General features: G+C 41.5%; 1 protein-coding gene across 2 annotated transcripts in view; it reads left to right on the top strand.

Moving 5' to 3' along the window:
* Positions 1-20,244, top strand: part of LOC307129574 (ethanolamine-phosphate cytidylyltransferase-like) — a 55,863-nt gene extending 35,619 nt beyond the window's left edge. The window contains exons 6-13 of one of the 2 annotated variants that reach the window (XM_079822115.1): positions 9,766-9,807; positions 13,230-13,368; positions 17,150-17,232; positions 17,343-17,420; positions 17,508-17,573; positions 17,705-17,770; positions 17,853-17,941; positions 19,278-20,244. In XM_079822115.1, the coding sequence (XP_079678241.1) occupies positions 9,766-9,807; positions 13,230-13,368; positions 17,150-17,232; positions 17,343-17,420; positions 17,508-17,573; positions 17,705-17,770; positions 17,853-17,941; positions 19,278-19,380 (666 nt within the window). In that variant the 3' untranslated portion in view covers positions 19,381-20,244. Of the gene's footprint in view, positions 1-9,765; positions 9,808-13,170; positions 13,369-17,149; positions 17,233-17,342; positions 17,421-17,507; positions 17,574-17,704; positions 17,771-17,852; positions 17,942-19,277 lie in introns of both variants that reach the window. The other variant, XM_079822116.1, reaches the window with a different exon arrangement.
* The last annotated feature ends 400 nt before the right edge of the window (positions 20,245-20,644 follow it).

The raw sequence follows: 20,644 nt of genomic DNA, 5'->3' as shown, positions 1-20,644 counted from the left end.
GATCTTCTTGCTGTGAGGAGACATTGTTTCCCACTGAGACACTGGAGCTGCCCTTAATCACAGACATAAGACACACTTTGACTATTTCTGTCAGACAGAAGCTCTTACTGAGAATTAACAGAGGTTTAGATGTTGATATTTATGTTTCATAAAGCGTTTGCTTTAGTTGGGCTCTTGGTCCCTGTTTTTATGTTAGCTTTTCTTTGACTGCTGTAACTGTGTGTGTGAAGTACAATAGTTGTGGCTGAGAAAGCAAAGATAAAGTGACATCAGGTGTTGTCAGCTCCTTGTTGATGACTTAACTTATGGAAAGTGAGCATCTGATGTTTGTTTTATAGTTTTGTTTGCTTGTTTGGCAAATAGTCATATATTATAACCACTATAACCTTGTGAACCCACTGTATTGGCACCAATAGGATCAAAATTATCATTTATCCTGAAGGATGATAAAACATGAATGATTTGAGCAAATATTTCACATAGTCACACACAGACATCAAGATTTTGCATATGATTCACAACAACGGTGACAATCAAGCATGAGTTTTGTACTATGAAGCTACCCATCATGCATTGCAGCATGAAGTATTTTTGTTTTGATTGTCACCGTTGTTGTGAATCATATGCAAAATCTTGATGTCTGTGTGTGACTAAGTTAAGTATTTGCTCAAAACGTTGTGTGCATATACTGCAAACCATCTTTTATTTAATGTACTTTAATTTATCATTCAGGACAAATTGTCATTTTATTGCTATTGGTGCCAATACAGTAGATTGACAAGCATAGTGGACATAATAAATGACTATTTGCCAAAAAAGAACACAAAGTGAGCATCTGATGTTGTATTAAGTTTTATGATGATTTAGTCATCAACAAGGAGTTGACAACACCTAAAGTCACTTTGTCTTGGCTTTCTCAGCCACAACTATTGTGTTTCACACACACAGTTACAGCAGCCAAAGAAAAGCTACCTCAAGTACGGGGACCAAGAGCCCAACTAAAGCAAACGCTTACCGCCACAATGGTGACTTCAAAAGAAACATAAACATCAACATCTAAACCTCTGTTAACTCTCAGTAAGAGCTTCTGTAGACGTCTGACAGAAATAGTCAAAGTGTGTCTTATGTCTGTGATTAAGGGCAGCACCAGTGTGTTATGTGTGCTAAATACAGAATTGCATGAATGTGCAGCATTTTGTACAAATAGACATAATTGTGAATGCAAAACTTCGATTTTCTATTAATGTTGGTCAGAATCTGTGCGTGCAACGAGTAAGATGTGCATTTGTGGATCCGGTGCCGCGCATGCATTCATTAACTCATATGAATCAAATAGGATCCACTCACAAACGAGTCAATGAATGCATGCGCGGCACTGGATCCACAAATGCACATCTTACTCGTTGCACGCACAGATTAATCATTTTGATTCTAAAAATCACATAAACACCTCACAACAAACGACGCACGACAAAGCAGAAAATCATCCCGACCCAAATAAGAGTTACACGAGTCAGAATTCGGTTCGAAATCGGACGAAAATTGCACCGTGTATGCCCAGCTTAAGAAATAAAGATTAATAAAAAAATATGATAGGGTTTTGTTTGGTGAAAAACAAACTGAAATTCAATGTATCATGGCGTTGGTTGTGTACGGAGGGCATTCACGTGACTATTAACGTTGCGGTTCACTCTGACTCGCCCAGGAGAAGCACACAAGTTGTAAGAAATAAAGATAAATGAAAACACACGAAATGAAAATTGAGATGAATTGTATTAATATTTTTGTACTTACCTCTAAAAAACACGGTTGCTGTGCTGTCTCTGTCTTTTTCGTGCTTGAAGTCTGTTAAGCCACGCTTTGATCTGAATGTGCATTACCGCCACCTACTGGATTGGATTGTGGCGCATTCGATCGATAGGGGGAAATATTCAAAATTCTTTATTAACCCTGTATTCTTTAGATAAATAATTAAATGTATATAAATTATACATGATTTAAATAATAGCCTACATTTTATAAATTTAAAACAGGCTATGATTTATATAACTGGATGACCACAAGAATTAAGGACTCTGTGACAGTCATTAATCTATCTGCATGTGCTAGCTAGCCGAAAACACTAGAGGATTGGAGATGTTTTCCATGATGGAGGCGATTTTAAAACAATAATTAAAACAGTAATATTAACAATATGCCTACTAATAATAATCAACTGGTTCGTCCCATTGAGTTAAATTTATGGTAGGAGTTCTTTGTTAATCCACACACTTGTTGGCGGAGATTCATCCTTTGAGGAGAATGAATGTGCTCACATTTCACAGAAATGTACCCAATTGATTTGGATTTGCTTTAACATGTTGAATGATGGGACAGATAGATTGAGTAAGCCTCACCAGTGGAGAATTAAGCTGACCAAAAATCAACATTGATTCAATGTTTGTCTTTTCAATACTGAAAAGCATGGAATTATCAACATTGATCGAATATTATTTAGCATTGCATTTTCAACATTGGTCTACTATTTATTTTGCATCGAATTTTCAACATTGATCCAATATTATTTAGCATTGACATTTCAACCTCAACCAAATTGATGATTCTGATGGAATTTCAACATTGACTCAATGTCACAATGCTATCTGGGCATCCTTCTTCTTCACAAAGAAGAATCCCGCACCGGCTGGAGAGGAGGACGGAACAATGGTACCAGCGCTTAGTGATTCGGAGAGGTAATTCTCAAGCGCCTTGGGCTCCAGCGCCGACAGGGAGTAAAGCCTCCCGCGAGGGGAGTGGTCTCGGGAAGGAGAGCGATACAGCAGTCATAAGGTCGATGGGGAGGGAGAGAAGATGCCCGGGAATGACTGAAGACCGCCCGCAAATCGTGATACTCCTCTGGCACCCCCGACAAATCACCTGGCTCTTCCTGAAACACAGAAATAGAAGACACAGGGGGAACAGCAGACACTAAACATCAAACATGACACGACAAATTCCAAGAGAGGATAGTTCCTCTGCACCAGTCTATCTGAGGGCTGTGGTCAACGAGCCAGGGATGACCCAAAACCACGGGAGTAAAGGGAGATTGAAAAATTAAAAAGGAAATAGCCTCTCGATGATTGCCAGAGACGGTGAGACTCATCGGAATGGTAGGACAGCGAACATTAGCAAGAACGCTACCATCTAGGGCAAAAACAGGAGTAGCCTCTCTCAGATCAATGAGAGGGATGCCCTGGTCGTGGGCCCAGGATTCGATGAAATTCCCCTCCGCTCCTGAGTCGATCAAGGCTTGACACGAGACAGCCGAACCCGGCCAGCGGAGGTTGACAGGAAAAGTAGTGCGGGAAAGCGAAGGAGGGGCTTGAACCGAAAGCGCTCACCAGTATCCCTCTCTCTACTGGTGAGCTCTGGCTTTTACTTGACACGATGAGACGAAGTGATCCGCCGCTCAGCAGTACAAGCAAAAGTGATTCGTGATACGCCACTGACGCTCCATGGAGGTGATGCAAATTCCTCCCAGCTGCCTGGGTTCAGAGTGGGAGCAAGTGGGGAGAGTGGTAGTGGGCGGAGGAGCGGAGAGGAGTGATCTCTCGAGATTGCGAGCACGGCAGCGCAAGTCAAAACGCCTCTCCACGCGGATAGCCAGGTTGATCAAAGGGTCAAGGCGGGTAGGTGTCTCCCTGGAGAGTACCTCGTCCTCGATCCGGGAGCGATCCTTGGAATAAGTCAGGGGCTGTAACGAAAACACAACCTCACATTGAGTCAGGAAAGGACGGCATTCGGGGGGCTCACAAGCATAGCAGGGTGGATTGTTGACTCTGGGTTTATGTGCGTCGAGAGACCTTGAAGAAGACGATTCAGCACGGGAACGATTCAGTTGGATAGAAAGATCGGTCACCTGGACAGCCAATGTCTCAACGGCGTGACGGGCGGTGTTCAACTCCTCCTCGTGCTTGCCCAGCATGCCCCCCTGCATCTCGAGGGCAGTCAGAAAAGGGTTCTCCTTCGCTGGGTCCATGAGTGTGGCCAGATTATTCTGTCAACGGGTGAGAGAGGACCCAAATGGCAAAAGCAGGTAATCAAGTCTTTTAATAGAAAATAAGCAAACGGCCGCTGAAGCCGACAAACAGAAAGTCTTTTCAAATACAATAACTTAAGAGGCTGTAGACCTGGGTAGGTAGACCGGTCCATAGATGAGAACAGCGGTGTCAGGCAGACGGCCGTAGACAGAAGAACTCAAAGTTCCGATCACAGCATTCAGCGGCAGGCGAGCTTGGCAGAGCACAGATTAAGCACAAGCACTTGAGATGATCCAGTAGATATGAAGGTTGTGAAAACCAGACAGGACAAGACAAGGGTAGGTGATAGCGGGATCCGACACATCTGAAAACAGAGCTAATAATCTGGCACAGAACAAAGGACCGACAAGGACTAGAAGTAGAGAAGCCAATCAGAGAGGAAAAGGGGAACAGGTGTGGAAAGAATGAGCGTGATGGCAACAGGTAATGAGGGGCAGCTGAATCCAAGTGAGTGTATGCAAGTGTGTGCCCGGAGGGAGGGCGTGAGTCTGAGAATGACCAGCAGAGGGAGAAAGAGAGGGAGTACCAGGATCATGACAGAAACTTCTCAGAAACTTCCTCAATAGGCTCGAAGGGAGCCAACAAAAGGCCCTCCAATACTATGGCAAAATCCCAGGTCTAAGGGTCTAAGCCTCAAGGTGCCACAAAACGAGTACATTGAGGGTGTTTTACCAATGACAAGCCTCCCAAAAGAGTGTGGTAAGCAGGTAAGGCCTAGCCTGGCTCCGCCCTCCTACGTACTTCCGCTCAATTTTCATTTTCCTTCATTACTACGTCTGGGACTGCTGTATATGCTTAGGTTTTCTCCCGAACAATTTTTTACCGGTCCAATCAGCGAACAGAGGGATTGGCTGAGAGCGATGACGTTGATGTTGTGCGCTAGTTTGAATTGTAGTTCAGTAATGGCGGCAGTGAAAGATGCAAGTGTGTGGCACCGCTGACAAATGTCCAGAAGTTAAAGCCGGAGTGTGGCGAGGTGGACGAGCGAGCGAGACATGGGAGGAGAGAGCGAAATCGGTGTACGTGTTTGAGAATGAGACACACCGGTCTCGAGTCCTCTCATGAGGGAGCACGGAGGCATATAAGGACGAGCGACAGTGGTGAAGGACGAGAGAGGACCAGGCCTGGATTTTAAGTTGTGTTTTGTTTACGTTTTGTCATGTATGTGCGCGGCAGTCGTCCGTGAGGGGCTGCCGCTTTTACTTTCATTTTGTGTTTATTATTTGATTAAAAGTTGTTAAACGTTCGCCGGTTCCCGCCTCCTTCTTCCCTGAACAAACGAACTCCATTACACGGAGCAAGAACAATCACTGCTGAGTTTTGTTGGTGGCCATGATGTTGTGGTCTGGGAAAAGTCTTTTTCAGCTCACTCCGTTAGTGTTCGAGGAGTTGGCTGAAGCCATCCGTCTCCCACCACCCGCGAAAAAACCCCAGGCTGAATTACCGACTGCTTTTGACAAACACTAAGGTCGTGTGGTAATGTAATTGCTCTCCGAATCCACATCTCTGAGTTTTCAAGAATATATTGCTTCAAAATTCACTGTTTATATCCTTTTTAGACCCCTGCAGAGCACCGTGCTGTTGCGTGCGCTGTAATTTGGATGCATTTCTAGACTTTTTTTTCTAGACTATTTCTTTAAATGCTGGCAAGTGTTTACAAGAGCAAAATATTTCATCACCGATCAAAAAATAAAACAGGGATAACCTTGCGGAGAATCGCTCCTGCAGGAACTCCAGCATTGCACCCACTGGGCAGTTGACTGTATATCCTGAGTTTCCTTGTGGATGGAACTCTGGAGTGGAGGATGAACTTATGGGCTGGGAACATGGCCAGCATTTCCAGGCAATGATGGCAACAGAGCCAAACCAAGTGACCACTCATTATCGCACCAAAGCGTGACGCAACGACAGTGAAGTAAAGAAAAACTGTAGTTATGAGTACTCTGAACTTATTTTAAAGGGGTGGTAAACCACGATTTCACTATTCTAACTTTAGCTAGCGTGTAATGTTGCTGCTTGAGCATAAACAACATCTGCAAAGTTACAATGTTCAAAGTTTAAAGCAAAGGGAGATATTTGCTTTTAAAGAAATCCATTTCTAAGAACTACAGCAAACGGCCAGCAGGCGACTACACACATTCCTCCAGGGTTGGTGACATCACCAGGCTCAATATTTACATAAACCCCTCCTCCTAGAATATTAAATATGGGGGGGTGAGGCCATTTTGTATCGCGGCACTGTTGTGGTATAACTAGTTAGGCTGGAGTGGTGTTGCTGCAATGCCGACGAAACGCTGTTATTTTCATCCGGATTGCAGGTCTGGGGTACTTGCTTTGTTCAGCTTTCCTTGTGGGACGGGGGTGCGTTGCAGAGCGTTTAACATACAGCATGTTATATGCACGTGTGTTTGAGACGGAGGGGAACAGACGCGCGCGGGGCTCGTTTCACGGCGCAGCACATTTCACGGAGGAAAACTTCCACAAACTTCGCGAGTTCAATGCAGGATATGCACAACGGCTTTTCCTGAAAGCTGGATTTACAAACAGAAGCTGTTTACGGGCCACAACCTGTAAGTCTGATTTATTTTTCCTGTAATAGGTTAATTGTGCGTTGTAGCAAGGAAGTAAACAGATGACAACGCTGTTCTGCAAACCAGTCTGTTAAATGCTCATTCATACTTAACGTTATCCGACGAACACCTAACGTTACAAACACTAACGTTAAAATCTCAACAGCGAACTTGGCATTAGTGTAAATGATTCTTTGATTAGAGCTTTTATGTATTATTTATCTACAGGCATGCTAAACATGGTTCGGTGTGTGATTTGGCTAACTTACTAGTAAAGCCAATGTTTAGTGTTCGTTTTGGGTTAATAGTTCTTGCGACAGATATTTGGCTATAATCGTTCTAAAAATACAAAAGTAACAGTGCCATTCAGTAGCGATCACTATAGACCCGCAGTCTTTACTCTTGAGGACTGAACAGGTTCTGCTCAATCATCTTCACTAAAATGTTCTGGGTCTGATTCGGGCTCAGATTGGTATGGTTTTATTGACGCCATTGTTTCTAATACTGACCAAAGCACAGCCTCCAAGGGGCGTGACGTTTCCGACAAACGTGCACTAGGCGGTTACCGAATCACAACACACTGGGCCAGCTAACCAATCTGAGCCCATCGCGTATTTTTGAGGGACTGGCTTCATACAACCCGGAAAGCATTAGACCGTTTTACAAGGAGGGACAGAGCAGTGTAGAATAAAGGTCAAATATATGAAAAATAATGATTTTTTTTTTTTTTTAAACGAAGCATGAACACATGTTACAGTGCACCCCACAAACACAATCAAGCCCTCGAAAGAATGTGTTTTACCACCCCTTTAACTGCTAAACCAAGGATATTTCTTAATATCCAATTTAGCTTTACACTGCATTCAAATACTTTTTACAGATAAAACTTCACTATGATGAGCAAAACAACAGAAATGACAAACTTTAAATGAACTCAGAGAGCTTGCTAGTTACTGCTAGCTCACAATAGCACACACAAAGTCATTCTCTCTTTCCTTCATTCTCTTCCCCTTTATATTATTCGTGAAGTTTGATTTTCCCAGTTTGTATCATATTGTTTGTTTTACTACCTACAAATATATGCATATTTACCTTGTGTGAATCGTAGTTCTGTATACTTTAGTTGTTTTATTAAAACCCAATTATTTCATTGAATTGAATCCGTATTATTTTGCTGACAAAGATCGACGTCAATGAGACGTAATATCTTAGCTACCAATCAAGCTTGATTTTCTTGTTACTATTTCAGTAATACAAATTGTACACACATAGGAAATATTATTTGTCCTGATCAGCAGATTAATGTTTCTTAAAGTTTGTAAGATTGATATTTGATAAAGAAAACTAATTTTCAACTCGCAGGACGAAAATAAATTATGGATAACTGAAATCAATTTGGGTAAAGGTTACTTTTACATGATTAAAGGTTCCGTTATAAGTTAATATTTGTGTGTACAACAAGCAAATCATATTCATAGACTCATAAATATTCACCCCATTTGAATTAATTATTCCCCGAAACTCATTGTTGCTACACTGGTAATGCTGTTTGTGGAGTTGTTTAATCCTCCTCTGCTGAGATATTCAGAGATTTAATGTCTTATTTTATCTTCAGCTGATTTCATCTAAAGCTGTGGCTGAAGTCAGTTGTAGTTCTTGTGTTTCTCTTTCCTTCAGTGATTCTGCTCATTATCATCAGGTGTCACCACCAATACGCAATTATCACTTATTTAATCACTTAACAATACAATTATTATCCAATTATCATGCTGGGAACTAGAAATTTTCTATAACTCATTCAGTTTGAGTTCTGTTTCAGTCATTGTGTCCACACAACATTCGGTAATATTTGAGTTTTTTAGTACATACAACTGTTAGGTTTTACAGTGCACTAGATTCATTTAGATTGATAATAACAGGTAATATTAGGATTGCTGTGATAGTCTGTGTTACCGTTGTTCAGGCATAACACTGGTTGCATCACTTGCCCACCGCGGCACCTCCCCCACCGTCGTTTTGAAATTTTATTGTAGTAAAGAACTTTGTTCAGTTAGAGAACAGATTAACTACAATTAAAAACTGAAGTGAACTGAAAAACTCACGTGCAGTGTGAGCCGAACAAGAGTCGCAGCACAAACTAGCAGCAGGAGTCAGATTTCATTCATCAGAGAGCGAGGAGCTGAATGACAAGATGATCGCGGAAGATTTTATTTCAAAGCGAAGCGTGAAAGCGCCTATTTAAGGGAGTTTGTCATTGTACTGTTTTGTTGTTGTGTTTTTCATTAAGAATAATAGGCTAATGAACCCACCATTCAAGCAACCTGCCCACGAAATGGCAAACCGAAAGGAAAATGCGCGTGGCCACACTGTAATTTGTTCACGCCCACATAGTGCACAAGAACTGTAATGTCCCTAATGGGTAAAAAGGCTAATACATTTTGATTCTATTATTCTATTTTCCACAATGTCAAACGAGTGCAGTTGTGCACTCTAGACAGAGAATACTCAGTTGCAGGGAACACTTAGGGTAAGAAGAAGCAAATATATTTATTATAAGTATAACAAGTTTGGGTTCCGATTTTATAGTGTAAACAAGCGCAAATGAGAACCGTTTCGAGGGGGAGGCCAGGTGTCCGGGAAAAAAACTAAATGAATATTCAAATCCCAAAATTGAAAATCGAATACCAACACATCGAACGAATATTCAAATATTCTGGTCCAACCCTAGTATGCAGTATGCAAAAATAAAGTCACCAAAGCATGCAGTTCCGTCTCCATGTTATTGTTTACACGGTTGTCGAGGCTGGACTGTTACAGAGTTGTTGAGAGAGAAAGCTCTGGGCTGCGTTTCCCAAAAGCATTGTAATATAGCCACCAACTTTTTTCGTTTCTGATTTTTTTATACATTTGCAAAGATTAATTTAATCAATTTTGGAATAAGGCTGTAACAAAACTAAATGTGGGAAAAGTGAAGCGCTGTGAATACTTTCCAGATGCACAGTACATTGACCAAGCATTCATGTCTGCTTTTGCATACTTGTGAAGAGTATTTTTCTAATATGTCTCTGATAGTGTCAAACTGGACGTTTATTTCTTTATCTTTCTTTCCTCTTTAGGGTAGTTCAGACTATCAACAACACACAGACAACTTTGGAAGAGTGAGTGTTTTATTCTCCGTTGACTGTTCTTGTAGTAACAGAGATGTTTTTTTTAAAATAACCATTTCTTATGTATTTTTGTTATAAACCAACTATTATTCTGCCAATACTTTAAAAAATCTGTGTTCAAAATTGTGCTTTAGTCAGTATGGTAAGTCTGCAATAATGATTTCACTTCTGCTTTGCCTTTTTGTTCCTCCTTCTGCTAGCATTGCCTTCACAAGTTTCTGCACATAAAAAGCTTTATTGTCATCTCAGTTCATAATCAGAGCTTCTGTTTGCTGAGCTGGACGCAAACTCGGGTCTCCTCAGGCGCTGCTGCGCTGTTTGTCAGGAGGGCTGCCCACAAGGCTGTTGATCCAACATTATTGTGTACTTTTGGCTTACTGTTTGGCTGCTGGTTTAAAATGAATTCTGAGTATTGCAGCTACTACTGTCTAAAAGGTCTGGCTGCAGACTGGCAGTTGCACTCTCCGACTCACACTTTCTCTCATCTGCGCTTCCTCCGCCAGTGATGTCACTTACACTTGACACAAATATCACAGAAAATAAGTTTCAGCCATTAGTGTGCATTGCCAACAGTGTCAAGAAGCTGAAATGGTTAATTGATTAAATATACTTTACTATAATGAGACCAAAGCATTTTTTCTGGAAAGAAGATATTTTTGCTGCTGCTTGTACAGTATATTTATCACACAATTTAAGTTTTAAAGGTTTTATGCACTATATTGCCAAAAGTTTTGGGACGCCTGCCTTTACATGCACATGAACTTTAATGATATCCCATTCTTAATCCATAGGGTTTAATATGGAGTTTACTTTGAAGCTGCAGCTTCAACTCTTCTGGGAAGGCTTTCCACAAGCTTTAGGAGTGTGTTTATGGGAATTTTTGACCATTCTTCTAGAAGCGCATTTGTGAGGTCAGGTCTCCGCTCTAATTCATCCCAAAGGTTCTCGCTCATCCATGTCTTTGTGGACCTTGCTTTGTGCACTGGTGCACAGTCATGGTGGAACAGGAAGGGGCCATCCCCAAACTGTTCCCACAAAGTTGGGAGCATGAAATTGTCCAAAATGTATTGGTATGCTGAAGCATCAAGAGTTCCTTTCACTGGAATTTAGGGGCCCAACCCCTGTAAAACAACCCCATACCATAACCCACCCTCTGCCAAACTTTACACTGGGCACAATGCAGTCAGGTAAGTAGCGTTCTCCTGGCAACTGCCAAACCCAGACTCATCCATGGGATTGCCAGACAGCGAAGCTGTCACTCAGTGATTGAGTGATTGGTCACTCCAGAGAACACTGCTCTAGAGTCCAGTGGCGCCGTGCTTTACACCACTGCATCCCACGCTTTGCGTTGCACTTGGTGATGTAAGGCTTGGATGAGCTGCTCGGCCATGGAAACCCATTCCATGAAACTCTCTTCGCACTGTTCTTGAGCTAATCTGAAGGCCACACAAAGTTTGGAGGTCTGTAGCTATTGACTCTGCAGAACGTTGGTGACTTCTGCGCACTGTGCATCTCTGTTACGGCTGCGAATGAGAGACAGGAGGATCCAATAGCGATTAGTAAATACTCATTTATTTCAGTATGACTGAGACGTCGAACAAAGTCATAAAAAGAAGCAATGGAAACAGGTCGGGCAGATCCCAGCAGTGTGGCAGATGTAGGCAGGCAAACCCAGGCAGATCAGTGCAGGCAGAGCAGTCCCAGATAGGCAACGAAGCAGGGACGCAGTGGGCAACACGGCACAGGAACCGGAACGGAGATCACACAGAGGGAACAGAAAACACACGCCGACGAACACACACAAGGGAAGCCTTAAAACGATCTGACAATGAGAGTGGGTGAGAGACCTGCATATAAAGCCTGGTGATTGAGTGCAGCAGGTGGAAGTGATGAGCACAGTAATCAGTGACCACGCCTCTACACAACCTCACAAGCACAGAGAAAAGGAGACATTGAATTGATGAACCATGACAATCTCAGCATGTGCTGACCCCGCTCTGTGATTTTACGTGGCCTACCAACCTGAGTTGCTGTTGTTCCCTCTTGTGTCCACTTTGTTATAATACCACTAACAGTTGAGAATGGAATATTTAGTTGTGAGAAAATTTCATGAATGGACTTATTGCACAGGTGGCAACCTATCACGGCCATGAAGTAATTGGAACACCTGAATTCAATGATTTGGAGGGGCGTCCCAATACTTTTGGCAATAAAGTGTACTTCAGCATTCAAGTAGCATTTTACCTTTTTTTTTAATTTATTTTAACGCACATATTTTTATTCTAGTTTTTTACTATTTCACAAGACTATTTACATTACAACTATTAACTTGTTTTACTGAACAAATAAAAATTATGATAAGACATACAAATAAAACAATATAAAAAAACGAAACTTTATAACACTTCCATAACAGATACAACTGTTCAAATATCACTGAGTTACACATTTCCAAAAGCAAAATTGCAATAAATTGCAAGGGAAGATTGACAGATGGCTGAAAGCGATGGTTTATAGTTTCAAAAGTTTTTCCTGACACATGGCTGCCATTTTGCTTCAGAAGACATTGCTGCATCACCTCGGGTCGAATGGATTACTGTCATGTTCATTTTGTGTGGCTTTTGAAGTGTCTACTTTAGAGGTCCTTGCTTTATGTGGACTCACAAAGATGGATTATTTTTCTAAAAATCTTTGTTTGTGTTCATCTGAAGAAAGAAAGCCATGTACATCTGGAACGAGGGCATGAGGGTGAGTAAAATCATGAGACAATTTATATTTTTGGCTGGAGTATCACAAACAGGGATGGTAAAATACAGTGGTTTCAACGTGTAAGTGATATAATAAACCAAAGACAGTAGATACCATTCTATGTAATAATTTACTTTATGTGCTTTATGTATTCAAGATAGTAAGAGAGTTGGCGTTTAAACATTAGGCTATTTATAATGATTGTGACATTATCTAACTATGCCACACAATCATGATTAATAGCCTAATGTTTAAACGCAAAGAGCCGCAATAGTAAACCAATATAATTACATTTAATTATTGTAGATCAGAGATTCAATTCTAAAGAAAACATTGACATAAAAAAATATATACATACGCCAACGATGACTCCGTTGGAAACACTTCTAAATCTGACATGTGAATGGTATGCGTAGATTTGTAAGTGATGTTTCCGACAGCTGAGACTGCAAGTGACGTCACTGAAAGAGGAAGTGCAGGTGAGTGAGAGCACACGTCCCTATCGGGCCTGTCATAGCCACTGACCTCAAACTGAGCTCTCTCCTCATGCTCCAAAAATTGTGTTGAAGTGTAATAAATGTATACTATATAAATGTGCATGTATAGAAATTGACATGTATGGCTGTAATTGCTGTTTGTTATCATTTCTTTACTGTTGGCCACAGGGTCCTAAGGGCCACAGTCCCTGGACAGGAGTGTCACAGTTCCTGCAGACGTCTCAAAAAATCATCCAGTTTGCCTCGGGGCAGGAACCGCAGCCAGGAGACACCATCATCTATGTGGCTGGAGCTTTTGACCTGTTCCGTATCCTTTCATGCTTAAACAATACTTAGTGCAAACTCAAAAGAACAAATATTGTAAAATATCCAGAGTGCTCTTCTCTATAATGAAGACTGGGGCTGTCAAAATAAATATATTGATTTAAAAAATCTGGTGGAAGGGAAGATTGTCAGTAAATAACAAAGAACACTATATTGCCAAAAGTTTTGGGAAACAACAGCTTCAACTCTTCTGGGAAGGCTTTCCACAAGGTTTAGGAGTATGTTTATGTGAATTTTTGACCCTTCTTCTAGAAGTGCTTTTGTGAGGTCAGGCACTAATGTTGGACGAGAAGGCCTGGCTCGCAGTCTCCGCTCTAATTCATCCCAAATGTGTTCAATCGGGTTGAGGTCAGGACTCCTCCACACCAAACTCGTTCATCCATGTCTTTATGGACCTTGCTTTGTGCACTGGTGCGCAGTCATTTTGGAACAGGAAGGGGTCATCTGTTCCCACAAAGTTGGGAGCATGAAATTGTCCAAAATGTCTTGGTATGCTGAAGCATTAAGAGTTCCTTTCACTGGAACTAAGGGGCCATGCCCAACGCCTGAAAAACAACCTCACACCTCAATCCCCCCTCCACTTGGCACAATGCAGTCAGGCAAGTACTGTTCTCCTGGCAACCGCCAAACCCAGACTCATCCATGGGATTGACAGACAGATAAGCGTGATTGGTCACTCCAGAGAACACGTCTCCACTGCTCTAGAGTCCAGTGGCAGCGTGCTTTACAACACTGCATCCCACGCTTTGCATTGCACTTGGTTATGTAAGGCTTGGATTAGCTGCTGGGCCATGGAAACCCATTCCATTAAGTTCTCTACACACTGTGCTTGAGCTAATCTGAAGGCCACACGAAGTTTGGAGGTCTGTAGCTATTGAAAGTTGGCGACTTCTGTGCACTGTGTATGCACTGACCCCGCTCTGTGATTTTACGTGGCCTACCACTTCGTGGCTGAGTTGCTGTTGTTCCCAATTGACCTATCGTAAGCCCCGCCCCCCTTAGGTACTGTTGCTAACTCGGACAAACAAACAGAGTTGCTATATCTTACATGACAGCTGTCAGTGTGAAAACCTTATCCCAAGATGTTTTTGGACACCGGATGTAGCGTATATCCTGTCCGAATGATGGCCAAACTTAACTGATGGTTTATCAAGTTTATTATGTCCTTTTTCACTCCAAAATAATCATTGTAAGAGCTGAACAAACAATGCATATGAAGTGCGCATTAACGTCTCATTCACAAACTATCTCTCTCCGTTGCTCTCTCAGTTGCATTACCATTAACATACACAGCAAATTACACCGCAAATTACACAAAAACACTCACACAACTAACAGTAAACAAACATATACAAAGACCGTATGCCTTTTCGAGGATGCAGTAAACTTGATGATCTGCTGGTAAACTTTGTATCTGCAAAACAACTCCGATAAACTGCGTGCGAGCTCTCCCTTTCACTACCCGTAGACTATAATACCCATCAAAATAGGAGTCCTCCTTAGTAGAACAGATAATGTAGACCTTAAACATATCTAAAATTAAATTAATTTACATATAACCAGTTTAATATGGAGAGGCACTGAAATGTAGACCATCGTGTTTTTGACCTACAGTGTTACATGACGTGAGAACAGTTAGTTATTTCAGTTTGTATGTTAGCAGGGACTTTAATCGTAACTTAACGAGAGTATGACAAACAGAAAATCCTCTCAGGATCCCTGGAATCAGTGTTACAGTACCTCAGGCACAACATTTTAGCATTTTTGTAGCATAAACACCATCAAACCGATGAGAGCTTTGGATTTTCCAACGTTTCTCTATGGCGCTGACACCTAAAGATGTCCGAGTTCCGGTCCCAGCGCAACTGATACTCAACTGCTATTGGCTCATCTGCGTTCGAGGGGAGGGGCTTACCGATAGGTCAATTGCTTCCACTTTGTTATAATACCACTAAGTTGTCCATGGAATATTTAGTAGTGAGAAAATTGTTCACTTATTGTGACTTATTGCACAGGTTGCAACCTATCACAGTACCACGCTTGAATTCACTGAGCTCCTGAGAGCGACCCATTCTTTCACAAATGTTTGTAGAAGCGTCTGCATGCCTAGTGCTTGATTTTATACACCTGTGGCCATGGAAGTGATTGGAACACCTGAATTCAATGATTTGGAGGAGTGTCCCAATACTTTTGCCAATATACACTCACCTAAAGGATTATTAGGAACACCTGTTCAATTTCTCATTAATACAATTATCTAATCAACCAATCACATGGCAGTTGCTTCAATGCATTTAGGGGTGTGGTCCTGGTCAAGACAATCTCCTGAACTCCAAACTGAATGTCAGAATGGGAAAGAAAGGTGATTTAAGCAATTTTGAGCAGGGCATGGTTGTTGGTGCCAGACGGGCCGGTCTTTCACAATCTGCTCAGTTACTGGGATTTTCACGCACAACCATTTCTAGGGTTTACAAAGAATGGTGTGAAAAGGGAAAAACATCCAGTATGCGGCAGTCCTGTGGGTGAAAATGCCTTGTTGATGCTAGAGGTCAGAGGAGAATGGGCCGACTGATTCAAGCTGATAGAAGAGCAACTTTGACTGAAATACACTCGTTACAACCGAGGTATGCAGCAAAGCATTTGTGAAGCCACAACACGCACAACCTTGAGGCGGATGGGCTACAACAGCAGAAGACCCCACCGGGAACCACTTATCTCCACTACAAATAGAAAAAAGAGGCTACAATTTGCCCAAGCTCACCAAAATTGGACAGTTGAAGACTGGAAAAATGTTGCCTGGTCTGATGAGTCTTGATTTCTGTTGAGACATTCAGATGGTAGAGTCAGAATTTGGCGTAAACAGAATGAGAACATGGATCCATCATGCCTTGTTACCACTGTGCAGGCTGGTGGTGGTGGTGTAATGGTGTGGGGGATGTTTTCTTGCCACACTTTAGGCCCCTTAGTGCCAATTGGGTATCGTTTAAATGCCACGGCCTACCTGAGCATTGTTTCTGACCATGTCCATCCCTTTATGACCACCATGTACCCATCCTCTGATGGCTACTTCCAGCAGGATAATGCATCATGTCACAAAGCTCGAATCATTTCAAATTGGGTTCTTGAACATGACAATGAGTTCACTGTACTAAAATGGCCCCCACAGTCACCAGATCTCAACCCAATAGAGCATCTTTGGGATGTGGTGGAACGGGAGCTTCGTGCCCTGGATGTGCATCCCACAAATCTCCATCAACTGCAAGATGCTATTCTATCAATATGGGCCAACATTTCCAAAGAATGCTTTCAGCACCTTGTTGAATCAATGCCACGTAGAATTAAGGCAGTTCTGAAGGCGAAAGGGGGTCAAACACAGTATTAGTATGGTGTTCCTAATAATCCTTTAGGTGAGTGTAGTGTATGTGTTCTGGTGGCTCACACATAGCCATCAGAAGACTGAACAGAAACAATCAAAATTACTGAATTATGCTGTAAATTATTAATTCAAGGTATGCCAGCAGAAGATCTGGTGAACACTCACAACATTGTCAAGAAACTGTTACAGCCTGCGTTGAAAAAATTGCTTGGAAAGTTGTATAGTTAGCAGCCGTCACTACTTCATGAATAACCGGTAACAAGCATGCACATTAAAAACACTTCTTGAGACCCTTGCATTCTTTTCCACCTTGCTTTTAGTGAGGATACCCGTGTGTATCCCTCCTAAGACGATGTTAATGTTGTACTTTTTGACCGATGCACATCAGACATCGGCCATGTGGATTTCCTGGATGCAGTGTCCCAGCTTTCAGAGAAGCCATATGTCATCGTGGGGTTGCACTTTGATCAGGTAAGCTGGATACAGGAAAATCTTTGGAATATTATTATTGAAAGAAATCTGTAAGAGATGTGCGAGAAAGGAGGAACTGCATGTTTGTTTACTTTTTGCTATCACTCTAGGAGGTGAATCGTTACAAGGGAAAAAACTATCCCATCATGAACATCCATGAGAGGACTCTGAGTGTGCTGGCCTGTCGAGTGGGTGTTTGATCTGATCACAGTTGGTGCCTGTTTATGTCTTGATATGTTTGATCAATTTCTTCCTCTTGTTTCCAAATCTCTCAGTATGTCTCTGAGGTTGTTATAGGAGCACCATATGCTGTAACAAAAGACTTACTGGACCATTTCAAGGTATACACTCTTTTATTGTGTTGACCTGTAGCCAGATGATTGACCATCACCATAAAAACTGTCTGAGAGTGAGACTACCTTTTGCCTGTGTAAACGTGGCCATAGAGTAATACACTGTCCTCATGGTGTAGGTAGACCTGGTGTGCCATGGCAAAACTGAAGTGTTTCTAGACAGAGATGGATCCGACCCATATGCTGTAAGTGCCACATCGAGATTTACTCAAAATTCCAGCACAACACACTTCTATTTGATCATCTGTGCATATTTTTCACACACAGGTACCCAGGAAAATGGGAATATTGCGGACAGTTGATAGTGGAAACAGTCTCACCACTGACAACATTGTGCAGAGGATCATCAAAAACAGGTGTTGCAATTAATAATAATAAGTTTAATTAAGTTTAAATCTTGACAAAACACACATAAAATCGAAAGATCTAAAACGTATCTCCAAAACTGCAGCTCTTGTGGGGTGTTCCCGCTTCCCGGTCTGCAGTGATCCATATCTATCAAAAGTGGTCTAAGGAAGGAACAGTGGTGAACCGGCGATAGGGTTATGGGCGGCCAAGGCTCATTGATGCACGTGGGGAGCGAAGGCTGGCCCGTGTGGTCTGATCAAACAGACGAGCTACTGTAGCTCAAATTGCTCAATAAGTTAATGCTGGTTCTGATAGAAAAGTGTCAGAATACACATCGCAGTTTGTTGCGTATGGGGCTGCATAGCCGCAAACCAGTCAGGGTGCCCATGCTGACCCCTGTCCACCGCCGAAAGCACCAACAGTGGGCACGTGAGCATCAAAACCTTGGGTCCTGCCATCCATGTGGAGGTTACTTTGACATGTATAATTGACAGGATAATGCGCCCTGCCAAAAAACTAAAATGGTTTAGGAATGGTTTGAGGAGCACAACAACGAGTTTGTGGTGTTCACTTGGCCTCCAAATTCCCCAGATCTCAGTCCAATCGAGCATCTGCTGTTGAACAAACAAGTCATATCCATGGAGGTCACACCTCGCAACTTACAGGACTTAAAGGGTCTGCTGCTAAAATCTTGATGCCAGATGCCACAGCACACCTTCAGGGGTCCATGCCTTGATGGGGCAGGGCTGTTTTGGCAGCAAAATGGGGACCAACACAATATTAGTCATAATGTTATGCCTAATCGGTGTAATTTGTATGTTGTTTCCTGGTCTGGGCTCCAAATTGTGGATGTAGGTTAACAGGAATGTTTCAGCTTCAAAACGAGATAAGCTCTTTTGACTGCATCTGTAACAAAATTATTTCAACTCATTCCTCGGTGTCCATATATCGATGGAAACATGTTTAATGCACTTACAATGGTTCAGTTTTTACAAGCAGACATTTGCTGCCTGTATTTTGTTAAAGCATCTATATGATTGTATGATTATTCTCCCCCAAAAAACAAAACAATTTTAGACTTGTTTTGTACGTACTGACAGCTCATGACAGGAGTAGTCTCATGTTATGTTTAATGTTAAAATGTTGTGGCTATACTTCCAAAACGTTTAAATGATAAATTAAGTTGTACTGTAGAAATGCACTATTCACGGTCAGGTTTGAGTAAAATATCAATAGAAAGCAAGTTATATTTGTCTGGTCATGTGAGATGTTTAAATGGACAAGCACTGTCAGCAATTACCAATGAAATGCTAGTATTATTATTGTACCTCTTGTGCTTGCCAGGTTGCTGTTTGAGGCAAGAAACCAGAAAAAAGAGGCCAAAGAGATGGCAGTGATCCAGGCAATGAAGCGACAAGAAGAGGAGAGAACACAGGCTGTGCTGTAGGGAAAAATACACCATCAAAGACTAACAAAACCCAGTACATGCAGTTGACTCTTTTCTAATGTTTCTTCTACATACTGGACTTACATACTATCACAACACCAGCAGCTGGAAGCACCTTTTATTGCTGAATTAGCATGTGTTGTTTTGGGGAGCTGTGTGTTCAACCTGATCTCACGGGAAGACGCAACTATTTTACGAGGTGGCGATTTCATATGAATTCATGCAATCGTAAGGAAACATACAATATTGAGGAAAAAACTCATGAAGGTACCACACCTCTAAACATAACCATCACTGGGGGATTGTATGAAAACAAATGAATGAGATTGCACACATTCTTACCAATTTGCCAAAACGTTAAATAATTACGAACTGCCATGAAATTGTGTCAGTGTGTCCATTTAGCTGACATGTGCTTTTGTGAACCCCTCCCACTCTTCATCATTTCCTCCTGATGGCCGCTCTGATCAGATCTACTCACTGAGGAAGAAAGAAGGCTGGTATGTGTGCACTTTGATGACCAAGATGACTTACATGACCATTACCTCTACATGTAAGTCCAGAGATCGCTTGGAATTAAACCAACACTCCTGAATCCACTGTCCTAATATGGTTTATTCATTATAAATAATATATATATATATCAATAATCATATAATATGTCATAATTAATGGCTAATCCTCATATAAAGTTTTTTTTCATTGTAAAGCACTCCAGCAAAGTGAATTGTTCTATAAAAGAGGATATGCTGTTCAATAAACATGCATTTTTACATGTTCTTAAAAACCTTTTTTATGTTTATTATTTTTAACTGAATCATTGTTTCAGTCAAAAGGATAAAGGAACATGTTTCAGGATGGCTCTTTTGTTAGAATGTCACATTCTTGTAGTTAAGGGGATAGTTCACGCAAAAAGGAAAATTCTATCATCCCAGCTAACAAAGTTTTGTTCCAAGAATGATTTCCAAAAATTCTGTTTTGGTTATGGAAACATTAAAATGTCCAGTTTTCTGAATGTTAGTGAAAAATGTTTTAAGGTTAGTGTAATGTTCCTGAAACATTCTTTCAACTTAATTTTTTATTAACAACTCAACATACTTCACAGCAAAATCCTCAGTGTTAAATGAACACTTCTGTACTATACTCTACTGTTCTAATGTCTGTGTGGGTCCAATCTATAACTGAATTAACTGCAGTTAATTAAGTGAATAAAGTTTGACTTTATTTCTGTCATACGTCTACAGAAGTTCTTATTGAGAATTAA

The sequence above is a fragment of the Gobio gobio genome (genome assembly GCF_949357685.1).
Source record: "Gobio gobio genome assembly, chromosome: 1".
Lineage (NCBI taxonomy): Eukaryota > Metazoa > Chordata > Actinopteri > Cypriniformes > Gobionidae > Gobio > Gobio gobio.
Note: the sequence above shows the minus strand (reverse complement) of the source record. Positions and strands in the feature narration are given on the sequence as shown.